The sequence below is a fragment of the Coloeus monedula genome (genome assembly GCF_965178545.1).
Source record: "Coloeus monedula genome assembly, chromosome: 6".
NCBI lineage: Eukaryota > Metazoa > Chordata > Aves > Passeriformes > Corvidae > Coloeus > Coloeus monedula.
This window is the reverse complement of record NC_138786.1, coordinates 52,740,076-52,760,669: the sequence shown is the minus strand read 5'-3', so window position 1 is coordinate 52,760,669 and position 20,594 is coordinate 52,740,076. Positions and strand designations below refer to the sequence as shown.

At 43.9% G+C, this 20,594-nt stretch overlaps 1 protein-coding gene across 1 annotated transcript in view; it reads right to left on the bottom strand.

The window, feature by feature from the left end:
• The window catches only part of EML1 (EMAP like 1), a 121,813-nt gene extending 102,872 nt beyond the window's left edge, over nt 1–18,941 (bottom strand). Inside the window, exon 1 of the mRNA XM_082283280.1 lies at nt 18,795–18,941. Coding sequence (XP_082139406.1) covers nt 18,795–18,822 — 28 coding nt within the window. The 5' untranslated portion in view covers nt 18,823–18,941. The remainder of the gene's footprint in view (nt 1–18,794) is intronic.
• Nucleotides 18,942–20,594: the final 1,653 nt, after the last annotated feature.

Sequence of the window (20,594 nt, the reverse complement as noted above, 5' to 3'; positions counted from 1 at the left end):
GCACAAAGGGTGCCTGAGGTCTCCCATTATACCTGCCATGTGATGGTGTGTGTTGGGAAAGCGTACTACTTCCCCCAATAGCTATCTATCTATCTATCTATCTATCTACCTACCTATCTATCTATCTAATCTGTCACCTCTGTAGGTCTACTGCACAGCCAAGCCAAAGGTGCTCCGAGTCCTGCCCATCTGTACGAGGAAGCCCAGCATTGCTCTGTGTGGATTTTTAGCATCTCCTGTCTAGTGCTTCACAGTTTTCTCAAGGTAAAAGGCAGAAGTAACATAGACACTGCTGCTAAAAATAGCCTGTTATGCCCTTGATGATTCATTTGTTGGTGGGGAGTACCCATAAGTGCCTCTATCTAAACATTCTGTTCTCTGTCTCACTATCTTCCGTGCCAGCTTGTGTATCTCTCCAGTCTGTTTTCCTATGGGTTATATAGTCTTTAGCTAAATATGTTAGTTTATTTATCTCCCTCCATGGCAGCAAGACCCAAGAATGACTTCCTCCTGCTGTAGGAATTTCATCGATAAATCACTGTCTACTGTTTCCCTGGGAGCATATAACATTGTCAAAAAAACCTCCCAAAAAATAAAATAAGCCCCAACAAACAAAACCAAGGAAGGAATTGCCCCTTTCTTAGGTTAGATATGTTCGAATAATAACAGAAACAGGAATATGCTGCTAAACTTCAGTGGCAGACCTCTTTGCATTGCTCTGATTTATGCAAGTAATAAATAATTGCACAGAATGACTTCTAGAAGTACAGCTGAGGAAGGCTTCATGTGATTTGACTACCCAGCCCCCAAACATATGCACTTAGGGTGATGACGAGGTTTTAAATCAGAGTCCTGTAAATTGTCATGGACTGGGAGGAAATTAAATTGGGCTCTTTGGTGACATCCTTGTAGTTCAAGTGATGATTTATGAATGTGTAACTGAGCTTATTGATAGGCATTTTAAACCTGAAATGGGCTGTGTTCAGAGCTGTTAGATTTTTTACTGTCTGTTCCAATATCACTGTATTCCTGGAATTATCCTTTATTTTTTGTATGCAAACTCTACCCATGACTAGCAACCCTAGGAAGAATAATGGAACAAGATTGCTTCTTTAGTTGCCCAGCGATCTTCTTTATGTCTGCTCCAGTGTGAAGGGCAGGTAAATCAGAGGTGTTTAGCTGAGAGGGCAGGGCAATGAGTGTCTGTTGCTGTTACTCATGTGAGCCCCAAACACAGAGGAGCCAAAACCTGCTTTTTCTCCAGAGCACCCCTGCAGCTGCACATGGCTGAGTCAGGCCTTTCCTGGGACTGAAACCACCACTCCCTAATTAGTGTGTCCATGAACACCATCTTCAGAGGGAATGAATCTGGGATGCTAGGATTAATGGTCTTCCTTCCTTCCTCTTTTCTTTCTTTCTCTCTTTCTTCCTCTCTTTCTCTCTCTTTCTCTCTTTCTTCCTCTCTTTCTCTCTCTCTCTCTCTTTCTCTCTTTGACATTGTTTATCTTGTGATGTGCAGATTCACTGGTAACTAATAAAATACAGCTGGTTTAATATTTGCTGCTAAGGACCATTTTGTGAGGTATTTAATTTGCAGTAGGAAAACTGGGGAATAATAAATGAATCCTTTGGGCAGTTATACTTAGTTCATAGAACCATAGAATTGTTTGGGTTGGAAGGAATCTTATTTACCAACAGTTTAGTCTCTTCAGTTTAGACAAGCCACGTAACCAGATTTTTGTGTCTTTTTTTTTTTTTTTTTTGTAACTAAATAGTATTTTCTTTATACATTCACTGATATTGTTTGGCAGTCACCTCTTATGTTTCCCTGTAGGCACAATCTGTCTTTGTTAGGAAACACTGTTTCCTAACACCACTGGCAGAGGCAGTGATGACTTCAGGCAGTCTGCACATAATACTACATGTCCCTACTGGAACACAATTAGAGATACCAGCATATTTGTCTTCCAATTTGTAAAAGTTTCCCCAAACATTTTCCCTTCCAACAGCATGTTTATGATTGCACATGCTTAGACTATACATATTATTTTAACAAGGTAACTTTGGAAATCTTGTGATTTATTCCCTGTTTTCCTTCAAGAGCTGGGTGTGCACAGTTCCACACTCAAAGAGGAAAACTGTTGGCTCCCAGCAGCCAAAAAGCAAAGCAAGACTCAAGTGCTGCAGCTCCCTCTTAGTGAATAAGAAGCTGAAAATAATACCTCTCACATTTTCTTTGGCAACAGGGTTTATAGGCAATATTTATCCTTCTTTTAAAATTTTCTGTAAACCAACCAGTACAAAATCACAGTAAACAACTGGAATACAGACTCTAGCTGTAGTGCTCCATCTCCAACAGAGCAGCTTTGAAATGCTGATAAATTAATCCATGAGCTATTATGCTCTCTTCTGCATAGTAGTGGATTTTGCAGCAAGTGTTTCTCCTTTTATGTAATCTGACCCTATCTTGGTCCCACTCTTAATGCTCCTCACCATCAGCCAAGGCATTAATCTTGAGAATGTGTCCTAAATCAGTTCCTGGAAAGGCAATGGAAGTAGGTATCAGTGATATTTTTCAGTTCAACCTGTACCTGCCATAAAGATTACATTTGTACAAGGCACAAGACAAAGATACACCTGTCAGCTGACGCATTTTTGGATCAAAAGGTTTCCAAGAAAAATAATAGATGAGATCTTGAGAATTTAGGAGCATGAGTTCAGCCCAAACAGAGCTCCCTGAAATCAGTGAAAATATGAGGAATGAGAGAGACTCAGCATGAATATTTCCAGATGGGAATGCAAACTACCTCCACACATCTTGTAACTGATAGTTTCTACTTGTGGCAGGGACACATAGCACAGTTCAATGGCCTTTGGGGGTAGTGCTTATCCAGTGATGAGCACTTGGAGTATATCTCCTGCAAGAGACACTCTGAGATTGATTCCCAAGAGGTGAAGTAGCAGGCTGTCCCACTGGAGGGCATTAGGAGGAAAGGGCAGCAGCAGCTGGGAGTAGAAGCAGTGACCCAAGCAACTCCAATAGAAAAGAACAGAATTAGAAAATGTCTGTGAATTGCGTCCTCAAATACAGGTATTAATAGCTGAAGAATGGTCCTTTAAACCTGGGCCTTCATTGCCCAAGCCCACAAAATGAACCCTCTAAACTGATCTCTGAACCTTGTGCAATAGTTTTGATGTTTGCAGTAATTGAAAAATAATTTACTTATTGCTGCTCCACGTATCTGGCACCTTTGAAGTAAGTTCTATTCAAGTCAAGAAGGTAATGATTGGATGCATTTTTGTCTAACTGTTAAGTGAGTAAGTGAACTTCATGGACACCTTTATTTTATTGTTTTCCAGAAAAAGTAAAAAACCTCTACCAGCCTCAGAAAAGTTGGGCTTTTTTCCAGCTATCATCACTCATGGAGAGTGCAGTCCAGCACAAAGGGCAGAAGGAGCATTAACATCTTGTGTTGCAGACCAGCCAAGTAGGGCTGGAGCTTGACAGGGGTGCAGCAGCCCTTCCCAGCACAGCCACACGGCATTGCCACGGAAAAGCTCAAGGTCAGTTGTGGAGGGTCTAGAAGTGGTTTCTACACTGCTTCCTAAGTGCTCCTCCACACTGTCTGTGCACAACATCCCAGCCCAGTCAGCCAGGATGCCCTCAGCCAGAGGACTGAAACCTCTCAGGAGGCTGCAGGACAAGCACCAGTGCTTATCTGCTCATCAATGTCAAGACTCAGGCATTTGTGTGCACACACAGAAGTGTCAGGTTGGGCTGAAAGGTCTGAACTAGCACTCATATCAGAGTTCTGGCATGCGTGATAGGATTTGAGACTCAGGTACCCACACCTTTGCTCCTTCTTGGGATCTTGAACAGTCTGTGGGCTTAAAGTGGCTTAGCAGCCTGTGATTTGCTCACAAACCATGCAAGACCTCAGAGGCTAAATTCCAGCCATCCTGTGAGATCCTTCCTGGTTGGAACACAGGCCATTTTGGCCACTCTTTGCCACTGACTGGAGCGAGGTCTAAGTATCTCTTAAAATTGGCCTCTGTCCTTATTCAGGGAAACCTTCCTTTCATTTTACATATTTCATAACTGAGTAAGGGCACAAAACCCCCAAAACAAAGCCCAAATAAGGGTTGGCTTCATTAACTGCTAATAGTATTCATTACTGGTATTGGTACAGTAGCATTTGCGTGCATGAAACTTCAATACAAATGAAAATATATTCCTCCTTCACAGGTTTTATGAGCTCATTTATATGCAACCTAGCTTGTCAAGAGATGGCAAACAAAAGACCTGGGAGGATGAGGATTTACTCTGGATAAGCGCATAGCTACAGATAATTTTGAATCATACTGGAACTAAGTAACTTAGTGCCACTAATGCCATTGGTACTGCTACTAGCCTTGACACTAGTGAGAGACTTAATCTAAAAGGCTCTTTTGATTTCCCAGAGGCTCCTAATGGTTAATTTTCTATTAATTTTCCTTTTTTAAATTTCTCCTTCTTTAAGGCTTGTCAGACAGAAAGGCTGAGATGTGAAAGGATCTAATCTAGGCTAGACTTAGGTTATGGCAGGCAAGGAGATGGAGGAACAAAATAGGAGCAGGGCAGAAAAAGTATCTTGCAGTTTGTCTGAGCCACTTATATTTGCTAATTGCAATAAATATAGTACTGCACAGAAGCTCCTAATGAGCTTATATAAAGCATTTTAATGGAATGCTGTCAGGTTAAACATTGCGTTTAAAAATATAAATGTTCTTAATAATTCCAAATTAAACAAAATGAAGTTTGACTACCCAAATAATTTTTCCCTCTTCATGCCAGAGTCTGAACTGTATTTCACACAAATCAGCCACTGAAAATAGACAGGGCTTATTCTGCTGCTCTCAGGCCAGAGCACACTTTGATCACACAGGAGAGGACAGTGCAGGGATGGATGTACCAGGCAGTGCTGGAGATGCAGCTGCAGTGATCCAGAGGGGCCATGTTATGCCCAAACTCACCAGGCTGCCTGGGCAGCTCTCGTTACCTTTGGCCTAGCCTTGGACTTCCAAGACGACAACTCTGGGGATTGCATGAGGATTTCCACCCCAGGTGGCCAACTCTGGGGATTGCATGAGGATTTCCACCCCAGGAGGCCAACTCTGGGGCTTGCAGGGGAGTTTTTACCGAGGGACAACAGCTTTGGGGCTTGCAGGAGAGTTTCCCCACTGAAGAATGGCATGTCTGGGTTTTCCTCCCAGAATGGCAGCTCTGGGGCTTGCAAGAGTTTTTTCCCTGAGTGTTAATGGGGCTGTTGCAGGTCCACCAGGATCAGCCCAGTTGTCCTCACATTGCACTGGATGCAGCTTCATTTTCTTCTTTTAGCACATGACTTAAATGTTTCCATGTTTGGATTACAGGCCTTTCAGGGCACAGTTTAAGTGACTATGTTGAGTTTAACCGAAATTGAAAGAAAGAGCATGTGGAAACTTCTTAACAAAGAAGTTTTGTAAATAGTGTCTTGATACTATGGTGATGGGTCCTTAGAACTGCTGACTTCATTTTTCTTTCTATTCAATCCCTTATGTTTTTTGCAAACATTCAGATTTTAGTCTTGTCTACATGGCAGTGCTGACTGTACATTTCTATGCATCTAACAAGTGCCAAGGAAATCAAACTTAGGGAATAGCAACATTGGATCTACTTCTCAGCCGACTCTGTCACAGAAAGTGTTGGGGAGGGCCAAATGCCTTTCCCTGCCTTACTGTTCTCCAGGGGCCTCTGGATTTAGTAATTTACTCTGGATTTGGGTAAACCACAAAGGATGGTCCAAATCTGAGAAGGGTGAGAGTGCAATGTCCAAACGAGAAAATCCACTCCCAGACCAAAGGGCTTGGCTAGGTTGCATGTGGAAGCAACACCAAGGACATGCTTGAGGTCATGTCCTCTGCTGTTTCCATCATCTGCCTGCTGAAGGCTCCCCTTGGTGCTGGCTCTGCAGTCCTGCAGTCCATCCTCTCACCAGGATGAGCCTGAAGATGCTGCCTGCAGTAGGAAGAGCTGGACTGTGCTGGCAGCTTGAGCTTTGCCTCTGGATTACAGGGTGTCTGATTCCAAAAGCTCCTGGGCTTCAGGGCATGATCACCATGAGTCTGTTTTGGTAGGAGCAGCTGGCCTTGAGCATTTGATGCATCTGGGTGTATCTATTCACCCTTACCAGAAAGTCACTGCAGGAAATATAGTGGGCTTCTGCATTTGCTATCTAGCAAATTCTCCTCTCCCAGGTGGAAACATCCTCTGCTTCTCTTATACTGAAAAAGAAGAGAAAAGAAATGCTTCCAAATAACTCACAGTCTGGATGGCTTCAACAGAAGCAAGAACAAGCACTTGGAATGTTATAGAAGGATTACTGTCATCACATATCATGGTCTGCAGGACAAGCCTGATGTGCTGGGAGCTTTGTAAACATCTCAGACTACTTAGGGAATCTGCAACACAAGCTGCAATGTTTGAAAGTGTATTTTTCCTAACCCATACATTTCCCAAATGAGTACGGAGAAATTCAGGTCTGGAAGAAATCCAGTGAACATGGTAAACTACCATTAAAGAAGAACAGAGGCAATTGTTTTGTGCCTCTCTCTCCCTCATGGAATGATGCAATATCTCCTAAGTTCCACGGGAGCGGAAAAAAGAAGAAAAAAGAAGAAAAAATGTAATAAGGATGAAAGTTTGTTCTGCTTTCCTCAGCCTCCAGGCCTGGGCATAAGCCTGTGTCTGCTCTAAACTGCAGTCCCCTGGCCCGGCCGATTGAGCGACTGAGCGCGTTTTCTGTTTACTTCTTTTTCCAATCTCCTCTGTAAGCCAAAGATAAAGCCGGTACAGCTCCAGCTGTACTTTTGAACCCGCGTTTAAGTGGGGTGGAAATAAATCTTAATGAGATTGTCCAGCCCTATTACCTTAAGTAGTATGCCTCAAATGAACCCTGCTAAAGGCGGTAATTCCCTTCTGAGATTTCAGTGACGTGAGCAACTGGATCATATTTCACTATTGTTGTTTGTGTCATCATCAAATACTTGGTAGAATTCCATGCTTATCACGTAAGAATTGAAGAAACACACTCTTATTAAAGATGTGAAAGCAGTAAGAGATGCTTTCCTTTAATAAGTACAAAAAAATTCCTCACAATCTTCACTGCAAACAGAAAATTACTTTGCATTTCTACTTCATAAGTATTCAGATGCAAAAACTTCACTCTCATAAATTCATACAATTGGTTTTTTGATGCCTCCTATTTCCTCTCTAGATAAAATCAAGGTATTTTTACAAGACTTGCTGGCAGGCAGAACAAGGAAGGCAGCAGCACATGGGCAGGACTCAAAGAACCAAAGAAAGGCCAAAGAGGTCTCAGAGGAAGTGTCTCCAGGGAACACCACACTGTGGCAGAGACATCACTTATTTAGGATCTCTTGAGAGCCCCATATGCAGTTGAAGAGAGACAATTTTTAAGAAGTGCTTGCCTTAGGTAACATATAAAAAAGAAGGAGGTGATCCTGGGTTTTTGGAAAATCACAGCAGTATCCCTCAGGGCACAGGGCATGTGCCCTTCACATGAAGGGCAGATGGAGGTCGAGTAGGTAGCAAGAAGAATTCCATTTTTCAAGCCCCAACCCACTTGGCTGTGCAGCAAATGGGATTTTTAGCTCACACTGTGCCCACAGCATTCAATGAGTAACCCATAAAATGAAGGTCCAGAGGAGAAGCCTCTCCTCCTTGTCTAAATTTAGCATAAGGCCTTGCAAGTACAGACAAGGCAGCCGAACATCATCAGTAGCCAGAGAATTTAGACAAGGAAGATATCTCTGTTCTGCTAAGTGGCTTTTGGGAAATAATGGAAGGAGAAACAGGGATCTAATAACCTCTGACTGAACTAAAGTTAACCTCCATCTCTGGGCAGGAGCCTAGAGCTATCTCTGACCATAGTCTGAGCTCAGTGAGTAATTAGCATTCCTGCTGATTTTTCACAACTTTTATAGATATTTGATATTGGATCAACACAGAAATTCGAATGCATGGGCTCATCAGATGCCATGAACTGCTGGGAGGGCAGGTCTGGAACTCACTGCAAGTAACAAGTGATTTCGCACAGGAGAAAAAGACCAAGCCTGGAGTAGCTGTACTGGAGGGTGCCTGCCCAGCTGCGTTCACTCCTTGGCATTCTCCAGGACCCCGACTTGTGAGCAGGTTGGCCTGTGGCAAGGCGCTGTGTCAAGTAGTGGGAAATAAATTTGTTCTCCCTGTGCTGGCTCTTCACTACGAACAACTCCATTTGGGATTGTTCTGAGAACGCAGGCACTGCAGGTGGCAAAGATCAGCTCTTTAGCTGGGCTTGGGGCCGTGCTGGGACGGACTCCTGCTACAGCCTTATTTCACTCTTTGTGTGCCTTATTAAAACATCCAGTTGCCTCCAATTCTCCACTGTCCCTCAAGGCAGCTTAATTAACAAGGCATATTGTCAACTGAGCAATCATCTCAGAACAAGGAAATCTTTAAAGATTTGGCACCATGATCTAGGATAACCCAGCTGCTGAACTTCATTAGGAAAAGGAAGCAAATGCACATACTCAACTCTGAGGCACATTTCTGTGGGAGAAAGTAAAATCAGTTTAGTACAAACAAGTATTTTCTAATCCTGTATCATCCCCTTGGACAAAATGGAGATGTTCAGCTCCTGGCTACCTGTCTTGGGGCGTCTCATAGCCAGAGAGTAGTGAGTTTTCTCATGCATCTTGGGGTGCTCCTCTGCCTCCTTTCCTCTGCAGGGACACCTGACCTTGGAAATGAGGGACATGGCCCTGGAGCACATGTGCTACCTCAGGAACTGGCTTTGTCCTGCTGAAATCCCAATGGCAGAACGAAGGAGGGAGATGCTCTTGCTCATGCTGATGATCTCTCTGCATCACCAAAGCCCAAAATGGTGCAGAGTCCTTGCTGCTGTTGGTGATGTTTTGATTGGCCTGAGCAGGGAAACTCCTACAGTAGGGAATGAGACTCACCATGCCTCAACAAAAATGTGTCATCTGGTCGATTTTCAGTGATTTTCTCCTGCCAGTGTAATGGGAGAAGAGTGAAGAGTTATCTTGTTGCTCCTCCCACTTTATAGGACATCAGAGTAGGCAGAGAGTAGTAAAGGACAGCAAAAAGGCTCTCCAGCTCCTTTGTGTGCCAGGATGCTCCCCAAAGATCTGGAGAAACCAAACAATTGTAGGAGAGGAGTTTGCTGAGAAAGCAAACACTCATCCTGTGAAAACCTGTGAGTAGATTGAATGCTTTCCCTGGAGTTCTCCAATTTTTTCATTAAATGACTCAAAATGAAAACATGCAGAAAATGTGGTTGGTGTTTAAAAAGACAGCTTTTGTTAGAGAAATATTATTCTCCAGCCTACATATGTGAGCACTGTATGCCTCAGCCTGCCATATCTGTTCCAGACATTGCATATTCTCTCTCACTTTCCCACACGATGCTTCTCCCTAAACCTTTTGTGTTCAAATACCTGGCCAAAACTCTGCAGTGTCATAACAAGCCCTATGTGTTGCTGACTGGGTGAAAAGGGACAGTGCATAGACATTTTGACAGCCACCAAAAACTCATGACCCAAGAAACCTGGCTTTAGGGAAAAAAATTTAAAACAAGTTGTATGAGGCTCATGATAAACATCAAAGAGTTGGCAGCACTAAGAATAATTAAACAGTTTAGATGAGATTTCCCAGAGAAATTGTTTCCATTTCATCAATGCACTGTCTGGTTTTGAACAGTTATGCCTGAATATACCATTTGGAATTTATGACAGATGCAGGAAATAATAGTTTCCTTCTCAAAATCCTTTCCACATGTGGTCCATATGCCTCCAGCACAAAGAGATTGTGATATCATGCCTAAGTCAGATGGATGTCAGAAGACCAGCTGACTGTCACAGCAACAAGATGAACCTGGGAGCCTCTGATTTGGGATAAAGAGGTGTAGAAAATGACAGATTTAGTGTCCCAGAGACAAGCTGCCTTTATCAGAGGTGTTTGTGTGTGAGGCTATTGACATTGCAGAGCATCTCCAAGATATTGGTGAAATATCAAGTTATTATTATTATTATTATTATTATTATTATTATTATTATTATTGCAAGTATTCTTATTGCTAGAGATCTAGTTATGAGGTCCCGGAGTGTTTTGTATTTTATGACATATGTGTTTCCAATATGTTGTTTATCATAATATCCCAATTCACCTGTCAAAGATATTGAACATGGTAAAGTATACCATTCCAGCAAGATCAAGAACAATTTCAGGTTAAGTTACTTGAAAAGTTCTGCTGGGAATTGGATTTCATCTGTGCTTCAGCTGCAGAGCAGCTCTTAAAGAGAGAAGTGTTGGTCCATGGAGAAAGTGTGGGAACCCAGGTTTTCCCAAATAGTCACTAATGGCATGGTCCTCATCTCCTCATACTGGACCAGAGACCACAGGTCTTATTTATGGACATGCCCAGTGCTCACAGCTGCCAGTGAAGTTTGAATATGTGAAATACAGGGGTGTGCTGGGTGCTCTGAAAGAAGAGCTCCCTGGCATCTCCGATTACACACCCACAGCACTGGCAACTGTTTTTGGCTTAATCTTGATGTGCCCCAATCTGTCACATATAAACTCTGAATAATTCTGCACACATGGCTATTTGTGTGACTTACTGCTGAGTCATATCTAGCAATGTTTCAGTAGGGGAAACACAAAACATTCACTAAGCTTTAATTAGTGCATACATAAATACATTTCTCTGAGCAATTGTGCTGGGACAAAGTATGACTAATGCCTGGTGCTTCCCATGCCCCACGAGTGCTTGGTGGAGGGGCCTCACCCAGCAAATGTCACCAGCCACACAGCACAGGGCTCAGGCTGCTGGTCTGAGGAATAGAACTGAACTGACCCAGCCAAAATTTGTACAATTTGTGTAAGGGCGATAACGATAATTTTAGGATTTTTGAGAGTCCTAATTCATTGGCCTGGAAAGGCTCCTCTTGACTCCAAAAAGTCTTGATCATGCTCCCAAAGCATGAGTGGGAGATGTGCAAATTATAACTTTAACCTGAAGTCAGGTCCTTCATAATCACATGATCAAGCACAACCTGAGACACTCAGTTTGCTGTCACCTCTTTAGGTTTTAGAGTCTCTTTAGGTGTTCAGATGTTACACACATGTCTTTTTTTCATGTGTGTGTGCTTTATTTCTTTATTTCCTCAGCAGACCTCTTCAGGCAAGTTGGCTACAGGAGTTTTCACCTTCTGGTTCAGAAGCAAGGATTTTACCATTTTCACAGTAACTATATTAGTCACTGGGAAGTGTTCTGGGTGCACTGTGTGACTGAGGGGTACTGGCAAAGTCAGAGCATGTCCTGCAGCTCCACAAAGAACACACCGCAAAGGATAAGTGTGCAAGTGTATATTTATCTTCAAGATAGGTGAGAACCACATGAAATGCCAGTTTGCAAGTAGTGTCTATGGATTTATGAGGGGATTTTGGGCCGTAACCTTTCAAACTTCTCTCCAAACTCTTAATTTCATGCCTTCATAATACGTGGTGGGGATGAGTCTGTGTTCTCCCGAGGAGCACTGAAGTGGTGGAAACTTGAGCCATCCAAACAGTGCTGAGAGCAGTGATGTGGTGCTGGGGGGTTCCCTCCTGGGCAGTGTGGAAAAGCTGCCCGAGATAAATCAGCCATTGGCACCTCTCTGAAATGCTCTTTGTTTTTTGTGATGGAGACAGCATTGTACTTCCCAAAGTCTTCTTGGAACTTGTTGTGATTCCTCAAGGGCCACAGATACTTTACTGAGCCCAGTTTGGAGTCATCTGAGCCAGGGCTTGCTTTTCTTCCAAAAGCAACTCGTGTGATTGACAGACCGTGTGCAGAACCAAAGAGCAGCTATGACCAGTCCCCGTGTGCCCTGCTGACTCAATGGTGACTTCAGCTGCTCCGTGAAACTCAGGACTCCTTCGGGGAGCTGATCCTGGGCACCATCAACATCTCCATGCCCAGCACTTGGCATTTGTCAGGAGGCCCATTCCTCTGCCCCAGAGTTTCTTTCCCACAAAGAAGAAAGCATTTGGAGGATCTTGCCAGTCTTTTATGTGAGTTTTAGAGGAGGTCTGAGATGTAAGGTAATCTCTAATGTTATACATTTAATTGTGGAAACCACTAGTGTGGGGTGAGGGAACTGATCACAGTCTTTAAGGAAAGCAATAATAGGGATAGAAGAGCAACTGAATATGATGATGAGAGGCTGGGCACTCACCAGGTTTTGGGGAGGGCACACTGGGCATTCAGTTTGCAGCCTGAATGGCAAAGAAAGGGAAGGGACCCCACCCTCTAAATTACTGCCTGTATAAAAAGTCTGTAGCAAGAGAAGGCTCCAGACATTGTTAAATGCAATTATGGCTTCTAAATGCTGATGGCTTAACACAGAATATGTTGGAAATATTGCAGATGTTATGAGGGATGGAGGAGAGGAGAAGAAAAAACACACTGGTCATTTTTTGCATGCCTTAAGTTACTGTAAATACCATGGAATAAGACTGTTCAGAAATGTGCTGTACTGTGCAAGTACTCTTGCTCACAGACCCTGGGTCAAACTACAGCTTCCAAGTATTTCTGCAGATAAGGAAAATCCTCCCATCAGGGGATGGGGATGGGGGAGGAGGGGAGGAGCTCTTGGGAAATATGTAGCATCTTCTGTTATTCCTTACTAGATCCTTAACCAGCAGCAAGCAGCACGCATTTGTGCTAACTTCTACTGCCTCTATTGACTGCCTCAAAGAGCTCTCCTCCTTCAGCACCCCTCCTCAAAGAAAGAAAGAAAAGCAAACAGACAGACAAACAAAACCAGTTCTTTTCTGAAAATGGGTGTTAATGTCTCTTCTAGGTCAAATAGCCCCACTTGAAGCCCCTGTAGCACATAGCACACATACTCACATTCTGCTTCAAAAAAGCAGTGAACTGGCACAGCCCCTGCCTGCCATCTGAACAGTTAGAGTAGTGCACAGAAAGAAACCTCACCTGCTACTTTAAAGGCAGAGGCTGAAGATGAAGACTAACCCAGTGCCTGTGCTCAGGACACTCCTGGAACATAGTCAGCTCCCACCAAACCACCACCAAGCCTAAGGGACGGGACACCACACTGGAGGAGAAAAACAGAGCTGACAGCAGAGTTTACCATTTTCCTAATTCCAGAGGTTGCAAACTTTTAAGCTAGTTGTCAGAAATAACTTTATGAGTAGCAGAGGGGGCTTGTACTACACAGCTATGTACAGGTACCCTACGTCTGCCTAAGCTAGGCTGAACTCCAGTTGAAAACACACCTGGCTGCAACAGAGACCACCTTCTTTCATCTTTGCTGTTGAATTGACAAGGAACCAGCTTTGTCATGTGTGGCATTTTGCCCAAGTGCAAATGTGGAGTTGCTCCTTGCCCTGTGTCTCTCTCCCGGCTCTCTCCCTTTCTCAGCACTGAAGCAATGTTTCGTGGTCTGGGGAGGCCTCAGATTTCTCCCAAATGGAAAAGCCCCTTTTCCCCTCAACAAAACATCTAAGGAGGTGCATGGAAAGAGACCACATTTCAGCCATGCAGCCCCAAGGCTTTGAAAGCCCTGTCTGAAGGTGAGAACCCCTACTCAGCAGGGAGCCCTCTAACCCAGGCTCAGCCCTCACCTGTGAAGCAGGTGAAGGCTGCACCCTGGTGATTTTAACACTGCGTGGACTGTAGGCTGAATATTTTGGCTCATGGGGCTGTCTTAAAATGCTGTATGAACAGAGAGGGCTTCCCAGGCATACCTCTGACAGGCTCCCAACCTGGGGTCCCCATGGGGCTTGCTTGTCACCATAAATCTGCTTCTGGGGTTTTTCTTGCAAAACATGGATTCCTGGGGCACCAGAGTTGTTCGTTTTAACTTGCGTGGTTGCCTGATCTTCATGTTCCAAAACCTCTCTGAAGCTTTAAACCATGATGACTGCCTCATCATCATCAGTGTTTGCCCCCTGAATGCACAGCCTCTGCTGCTCAAGGCAATGCTTGGACAGACTGAGAAGGCACAGAATTTCTGGGGGAGCAACTGAGCTGGTCAGAAGGAAAACTCCCAGCTGCCAAGATAATTCTGGTATTTCAATTCCATTTTCGTCAAACTGGGGCAATACACCCAGATATTATATTTGATTTGATTTTACCTGATCATCCAAAGGCTTTCTGTCTTGCTCCTACTCCATTTCAATTTTCAAAAATACAGTCTTTAGAAATGTATTAATATATTGACACAGTCAACAAAATATTGCATTTTGATTGTAAACATCTGTGTTTTGTGATGAAAGAACACTCTGTTGGAAAATGTGTGACTGCTTCTAATAGCTAGCATTCATCTCCTAAGCTGACTTCCCAAACACAAAAGGAAATGAGCTTGCCAGGGGGTCCATACACCAAGATCAGAGTTTCTGTGAAGTGTTTATCAGTTACAAACCCTGATAAGTAACAGAGCTGCTTGCCAGGTTCTCATCACCTCGGCACCCTGGGCTCACCCTCCCCTGGCAGGGGGATGCTTCTGGGGATCTCTGAGCATGCAAGTCAGTGCTGGTGGGTTTAGTGCAGTCAGGAGCAATGGTTCATCCTGCAGACCTCTCTCTTGAGATGTTCAAGTCATGTCATTTCATTCCTGAATTGCAGCAAGTAACTGGCTTGATATGCTGGAAAAACCTTCCCACTTCTCTGCTTACCCCAGAGCGCTAACTGCAGTCTGCACAGCCATTCTGCAAGGTGATTTCAGGCTGTTGCCTTCTACTCAGGGTCTCACCCTGCAAACTGTAATGCAGAAGTGGTGCTCTAGTCCTAAGGGAGACATAGACTTATCTGAAAAAAGATAGACATTTTTTACCAAATCTAATGAAATGTTAATTTCAAGCATAGTCCTATGATAATATGAGTATGTGAAAGTGGGGGAATTTAATTTGACAGGAGTAGTGCTCATGCCTGTGCTGGGTCATGATTTTTTGTTACAGAAATGTACGTGGGCCATATTTAATTTCCAGTAGCTGTTTAGAGACATGGGAGCTGGAGGTCTTGCTCACTAACAGCCTCTCTGGCTGAGATAAATGGACTCCCCATGACAGTGCAGAATGTGTTGAATTTCAGGAAATCTAAATTCCCACAGGTTTCTGGGATATCCTAATTCTGAAAACACCAGTTTTATGAACTGGCTCCAGTCTGTCTTAAAGACATGTTTGAAATATGTAATTTTAGCTTTGAAAGGAAGTATTTAGCTAAAGAGTCAGGAACATCCTTCAGATGAAAAGTCCTCTACTGAAACAAAGCCAATAAAAGTTTGTGAGGAATTTTAAGGAAATTCAGTTAGATTCGCATGCCACCTGCTCCAGAACAAGCTGCATCAATTCTGTTTCTTCCCTTCTTAGCCCTGTTGCAGTAAATAACAGAGAAAGTATGCATATATGAGACTCCTGGGGTTCTTCTTTAGCATTATAATCTTCATCTGTTATAGCTCAATACCCTGTGTTATTTCAGCAGTGGTGTTTTCCACAAGAAATTACACATGCTATTCAAAGTCAGTCTGTGACTGAAAGGGGAAAATAAGAAAAGAGACACTTTAAGAACCTTTGCATGACTTCAGAGATTTTTCTGAAGTCAAAGGTTTGTGTTGAGAACCAGAACCATCATGACTCATATATTCCTAATCAAAATGGTGGGTGCGTGAAAAGCTGTTCAGTAGTTCAGGGACTGAACTACAACTCCTTACAAGAGGAAAATATTACACACAAGGGGAAGCACTTAAATAATTGATGTGCTTTTCTTTTATCTGCATGTAGGAGTGACAAGAAATCTATGTAGCTGGCACTAATGGATAGCATCAGTATGTCAATAATTGCTAATGAGGAAGAAATAGGAGTGCGTTTGTCCTGAAGTGACTGATCTTTCTTTCTTCTTTATCTCCCTGTGTTATAATAGGAAATTATTAGTGTAAATTTTAGAATTCTGTTCACTTTCAAATCTCAAAAGGCTTTCACATGCCTTTTTTTGGTATGAATTCAATCCAAAATTACTGTACACTTGCTTACATGTAATCTGCATTCTGGCATTTAAGATTCTTTTTTTGTGTCTTCTGTGCTACATTCAAACAACAAAATAAAACTTTGTTTGCATCACATGTTTAATTTTCCATTCCACAACAGTGAAAGGGTGCAGCCACGCTGGAATTGAACAGAAACCAGAAATTTAAAAACATCCAATGCTTTCATCATGAAAAAATTGCATAACCATTTCCAGCACTGAAGTAGGATACTCTTACTGAATAAAGTCTCTTGAAAAATGATTGGTGTATCAACCCGTTCATATCCAGCTATAGCCAACTTTAAGTAAAAGATTGTGTTCAGCCATTTCCCCCGAGCTGCTTTTCTGAGGGAACAATTACGCAGCTGTTCCTGCTACATTCTTGTGGAGGCTGAAAGCAGTCTAAAAACTCTGGCATTAATTTCCTGTAACTACAAAGTGCAGCTCTCCAGGTTGTTCGTGAGGCATACCCTTTGCAAAGAGGTTCCTGAAGCAGTACATACACTTGACACTGATATTGTGCTTTGGCTAAACTTATTTATAGCCATGTGCATGTGTATACACGGGCGCATGCACAGGGCTGTACGGTTTGTGTTAGAAGCAGGGCTCTGGATTGCAGCCACATTGCAGTGCTAATGATATCTGTCACTGCACCAACTTTCTGTAGCTGTATTATCTGGCTGCATTCAAAACCAAGGATTTCAGAAGTACAATTCCAGCCTTGCTATGCTCATTGGATTCAGCAAAAGGGCATTTCTGCACTAGTGGTCACTAATTAGTGTATTAGGAAGTTTGATGATGATTTTTTGCAACTCTTTTTATGGAGTGTTAAGTTTTAAACTGCTGAAGTTTTAAACTTCGACCTAGCTGGTCAAAGAGCAATAGCCACGAAGAGAATTATTTCAAAATTCCTTGACATGAAAAGCAAGCTGTCAGCAACTGGCTCGCTAACATTACTTAATAACTCTGAAGCAGTACCACCATTTCTCTCTCCACTGATGGTTTTGTGATTATTTTTATATGCATATATGCATCCACACATCTGTAAGTACAGGTACCAGAATATTATGCAAGGTCTGTGAAGCAGGTGTCCCTTGGGACAGGTTGGTTGTGTCTGGCATGGGGCAGGGTGAGCCCTGCTTCCTGGAAGCAGGTCTGGAAGCAGGGCAGGGGGACATGTTTAGGGGAACAAAGAGAAATAAACCTTTCCCTCTGTGTATGCTGGCACATTTCTGATCCACATCTAAACATCACTTTATTTTATTCCTGCCCATAAAAAACATTCCTTCCCTCAATGCATCCATGAATATTTTTCTAGAAGAAAACTCCTAGGTCCTTTCAGCAGCAAAGGTAATTGAGATATCAGTAACTTCTGCACACAAGATGCCATGCACACTCGATATCAGTTTCATCATTAATATCAGATGCCAGCTGATACTGCTACTGTCACCCTGAAATATCCCACCCCCAGCTCAGAGTGCTTAATAAGCAAATTGGGGCCAGGCCTTTAAAATCAAAGCCTGGAGAAGCGAAACTTTGCTGGTTAAAGATCAGCCCTTTGAGCAGGTAAGCAGGAAATACTCGTTTTCATCTCTCCTGTCTTTAGCTGAAGGCAACAGCACAGGGAATTGTGCATGGTGCAGCTCACTCTGCACCATATACATAATTTATATTTTTCCACTCTGGTTATGAGTGTGCAGTTTTGGACTTGGGATTTGCTTTGCAAAATGGAAGGAGAGAGAGGAGGAAAAAAAAACCACTGCGGCAGCCTTCACCTTCTCCAGCCCCACTTTTTAGCTCAGAACCTCATCTTTGATGCACAGCTTTCACAGACCAATGGAACCTGAACGCTACACAGTACATGTGTGTATATATACATATATGAAAAGATAAATGCTTGCCATGGCAAAAGAAAAAATAAAATAAAAGATGTTTCCAGTAGTCCATCTCTTTATTAGTAAAATGCCTTGGCAGAGAATTAGGCTATCATTTTGACAAGAGTTTCCTTTGGTAGAGGCAGCCTAGAGAATATTTACAGTTCCTACAGAAGTTTTAAAAGAAACAGCTGAGGAACATGCTTCTTGCTGATGTGCTCTTCCGCTCAGTGAAGTTTGACAGACACAGCCCTAAGTGCTAGTAAAGTACCCTTTCCCAGATATAGGCAAAGTGCATAACACACTTATTTTAAAAATAAGGTACGTTTCTATTTCCTTTCAGCAAATAAACCCATTTATCTGCCCTTGCTGTGTCCGTTACCGTCTGGGAAGGTTTATCAAGGAGCAAACAGGACCCACACACAGCGCCCGGTCCTGCAGCACACATCCCCACAAACTCTCCTTAGTGAGCTCAAGACTGCACACATCAATACCATCATCTCTCTGGACACCAACATTTCAGACCATCTGTCTGAATTCCACAACCCTTCCTCCTACCCAGCCCCTGTGCCTTCAAAGAAAATCCAGGCATTACCACCCTCACCAGCCCTCCACCACGGACTCGTAAGGCACCGCACCAGGATCTGCAGTGTTTTCAGGGAGTTTCTCCTCTCCCTGCTACGGCTCCGGCTCCCTTCAAAAGCAAGCGGCTTCGCGTGTGACTTTGCAATCTGAGAATGTGAACCAGTCGGCAGGACACTGGGGTAAATATAAATCTGGCGCTTACCCACAGGCAGTCCCTCGCAGTCTGACATCGTGTGAGAAGTCCTCCTCACCGGGGGCTTAGGAAAACCACTGCAGGACCGCAAGCGCGGGTCCTTCTGTTTGCAAAGGCGAGGGGGAAAAAATATCTAACAGTTTACAGCCACCCTTAGCTTGCACTCTACATCTACCCACCCAGAGAGCTGTAGCAACAGTCCCGTCCCTGCCTTCTCATTATGGGATGTAAAGATAAGAATGTGCTTTTGTGCCAAAAGAGTGTGCTATTGGTGGATAAATTTGTTGTCATCCCTCCCCTTCGCAGAGTTTCCTCTTTAATGTCACAGAGGCACATTACCCTGTCGGAAAGGCCATCGAATATTTATGAAACGGCTTTTAAGGGCTAAGCCGCAAATCTGCGCGGGAGAACAGAGCTAATTGCTGTGCGGTGGGGTTGGCAGTGGGAGCCACCCCGCAGGGCTCTCCTGCTTCCCGGGGAGCTGCGGGGGGAGCTGGTGGGCTGGGGGATAGGCTCTGACATCTTGCTCGGCACCTTCTTGTTCTGCAGGGTCCGAATACAAACACTCACTGCTGGAAAGGCGGCAGAAGCCAGGGTGTATCTCTTTAAGGGGGAAGGAAAAAAAAGGTCTTTGTTTATATTGTAATATCTGAGAAATTGTTTTGTGACACTGTTACTAAAGGCTGTTTCGTGGTTTATAATAATATTGTGAGGGCAGATTTCTCTGTAACTTCATGACTTTTCTTGCTTAAAACATGCCACTTTAATGCCAGTTTAGTGGCTGCTCCTAAGACTTATTTTTTAATCTTTGAAAATGTTTATGTGTTATTTGCTTGGTATGAGATTCCCAGACTCGCAAAGTCAGTGAAGAATACCCCTGCACACTGGTGTGCTCATTAGGCACCTTAATGAAGTTCAAGCAAAGGCTCTGGCAGCGTTAGAGCCAGGCTGGGCTTGGCAGAGACATGTGCAGGACCTGGTGGGAGCCTCAGCACCCGGTGGGGGATGTGATTTGCTGCCACTTTTCCTCCTGGGAACAGTCAGGGCTTTGCCTGACTGAGACCTTTGGTGTCTGAGCCCTTCACAAATATCCGGGTTTTGGACCCAGAGCCAGAGGGAGGGCTGGGAGGAGGCAAGGGGGTCTCCATGGGGGATTCTCTGGGAAGAACTTCCAGAGCATGCAGACAGAGCCAGCCCCTCAGGGGAGCGACCTGGGCTGTTTTCACTCAGATGCTTCAGTCTAAGCACCCAAAGGCTGACACTGCTGGGTCTGCCTGATCTCTCTCTGACGAGAAGCCTTTTAATACTCTGCTGGTTACTCAGCAGCACAGCTAACCATGGATTCAATTCAGGATGTCAGGCCACTGACTAAGAAGCTAAAATAGCTGCAAAAGTAGATTGTGACATGTTCCTCAAACCATTCCTCATGTTGCCTACACAGGGTTGGGCAACCAGAGCCAGAAGTGTCCGGTGGCCACTGGGGCTGGCCAGCATGAGGATCTGTTGGCACAGTTCTGCCTGGGCAGCCCTTGTCAGTGCCTGCTTCTTGATCTGCTCATGCAACACACATGGAGATATTCACTGGTGTAAGGCTCACCTGGAGGGCAGCTCTGAGGGAAACAGAGCCTCAGGCTGTGCTCTCTGCCAAAGAGGCTGTGCAAGGAGGAGAAGTGCAGGGTATCATGCTTAACCTCTCCAGCCTGCTGCCGCCCACAGACCCAAGGAGTGGCCATTAGCTATTCTGGCAGTCAGGGAGGTGTCTGGTCTTGATCTTGGTATGCCTCGGGGAAAGGAAGAAGGCCTAAACCG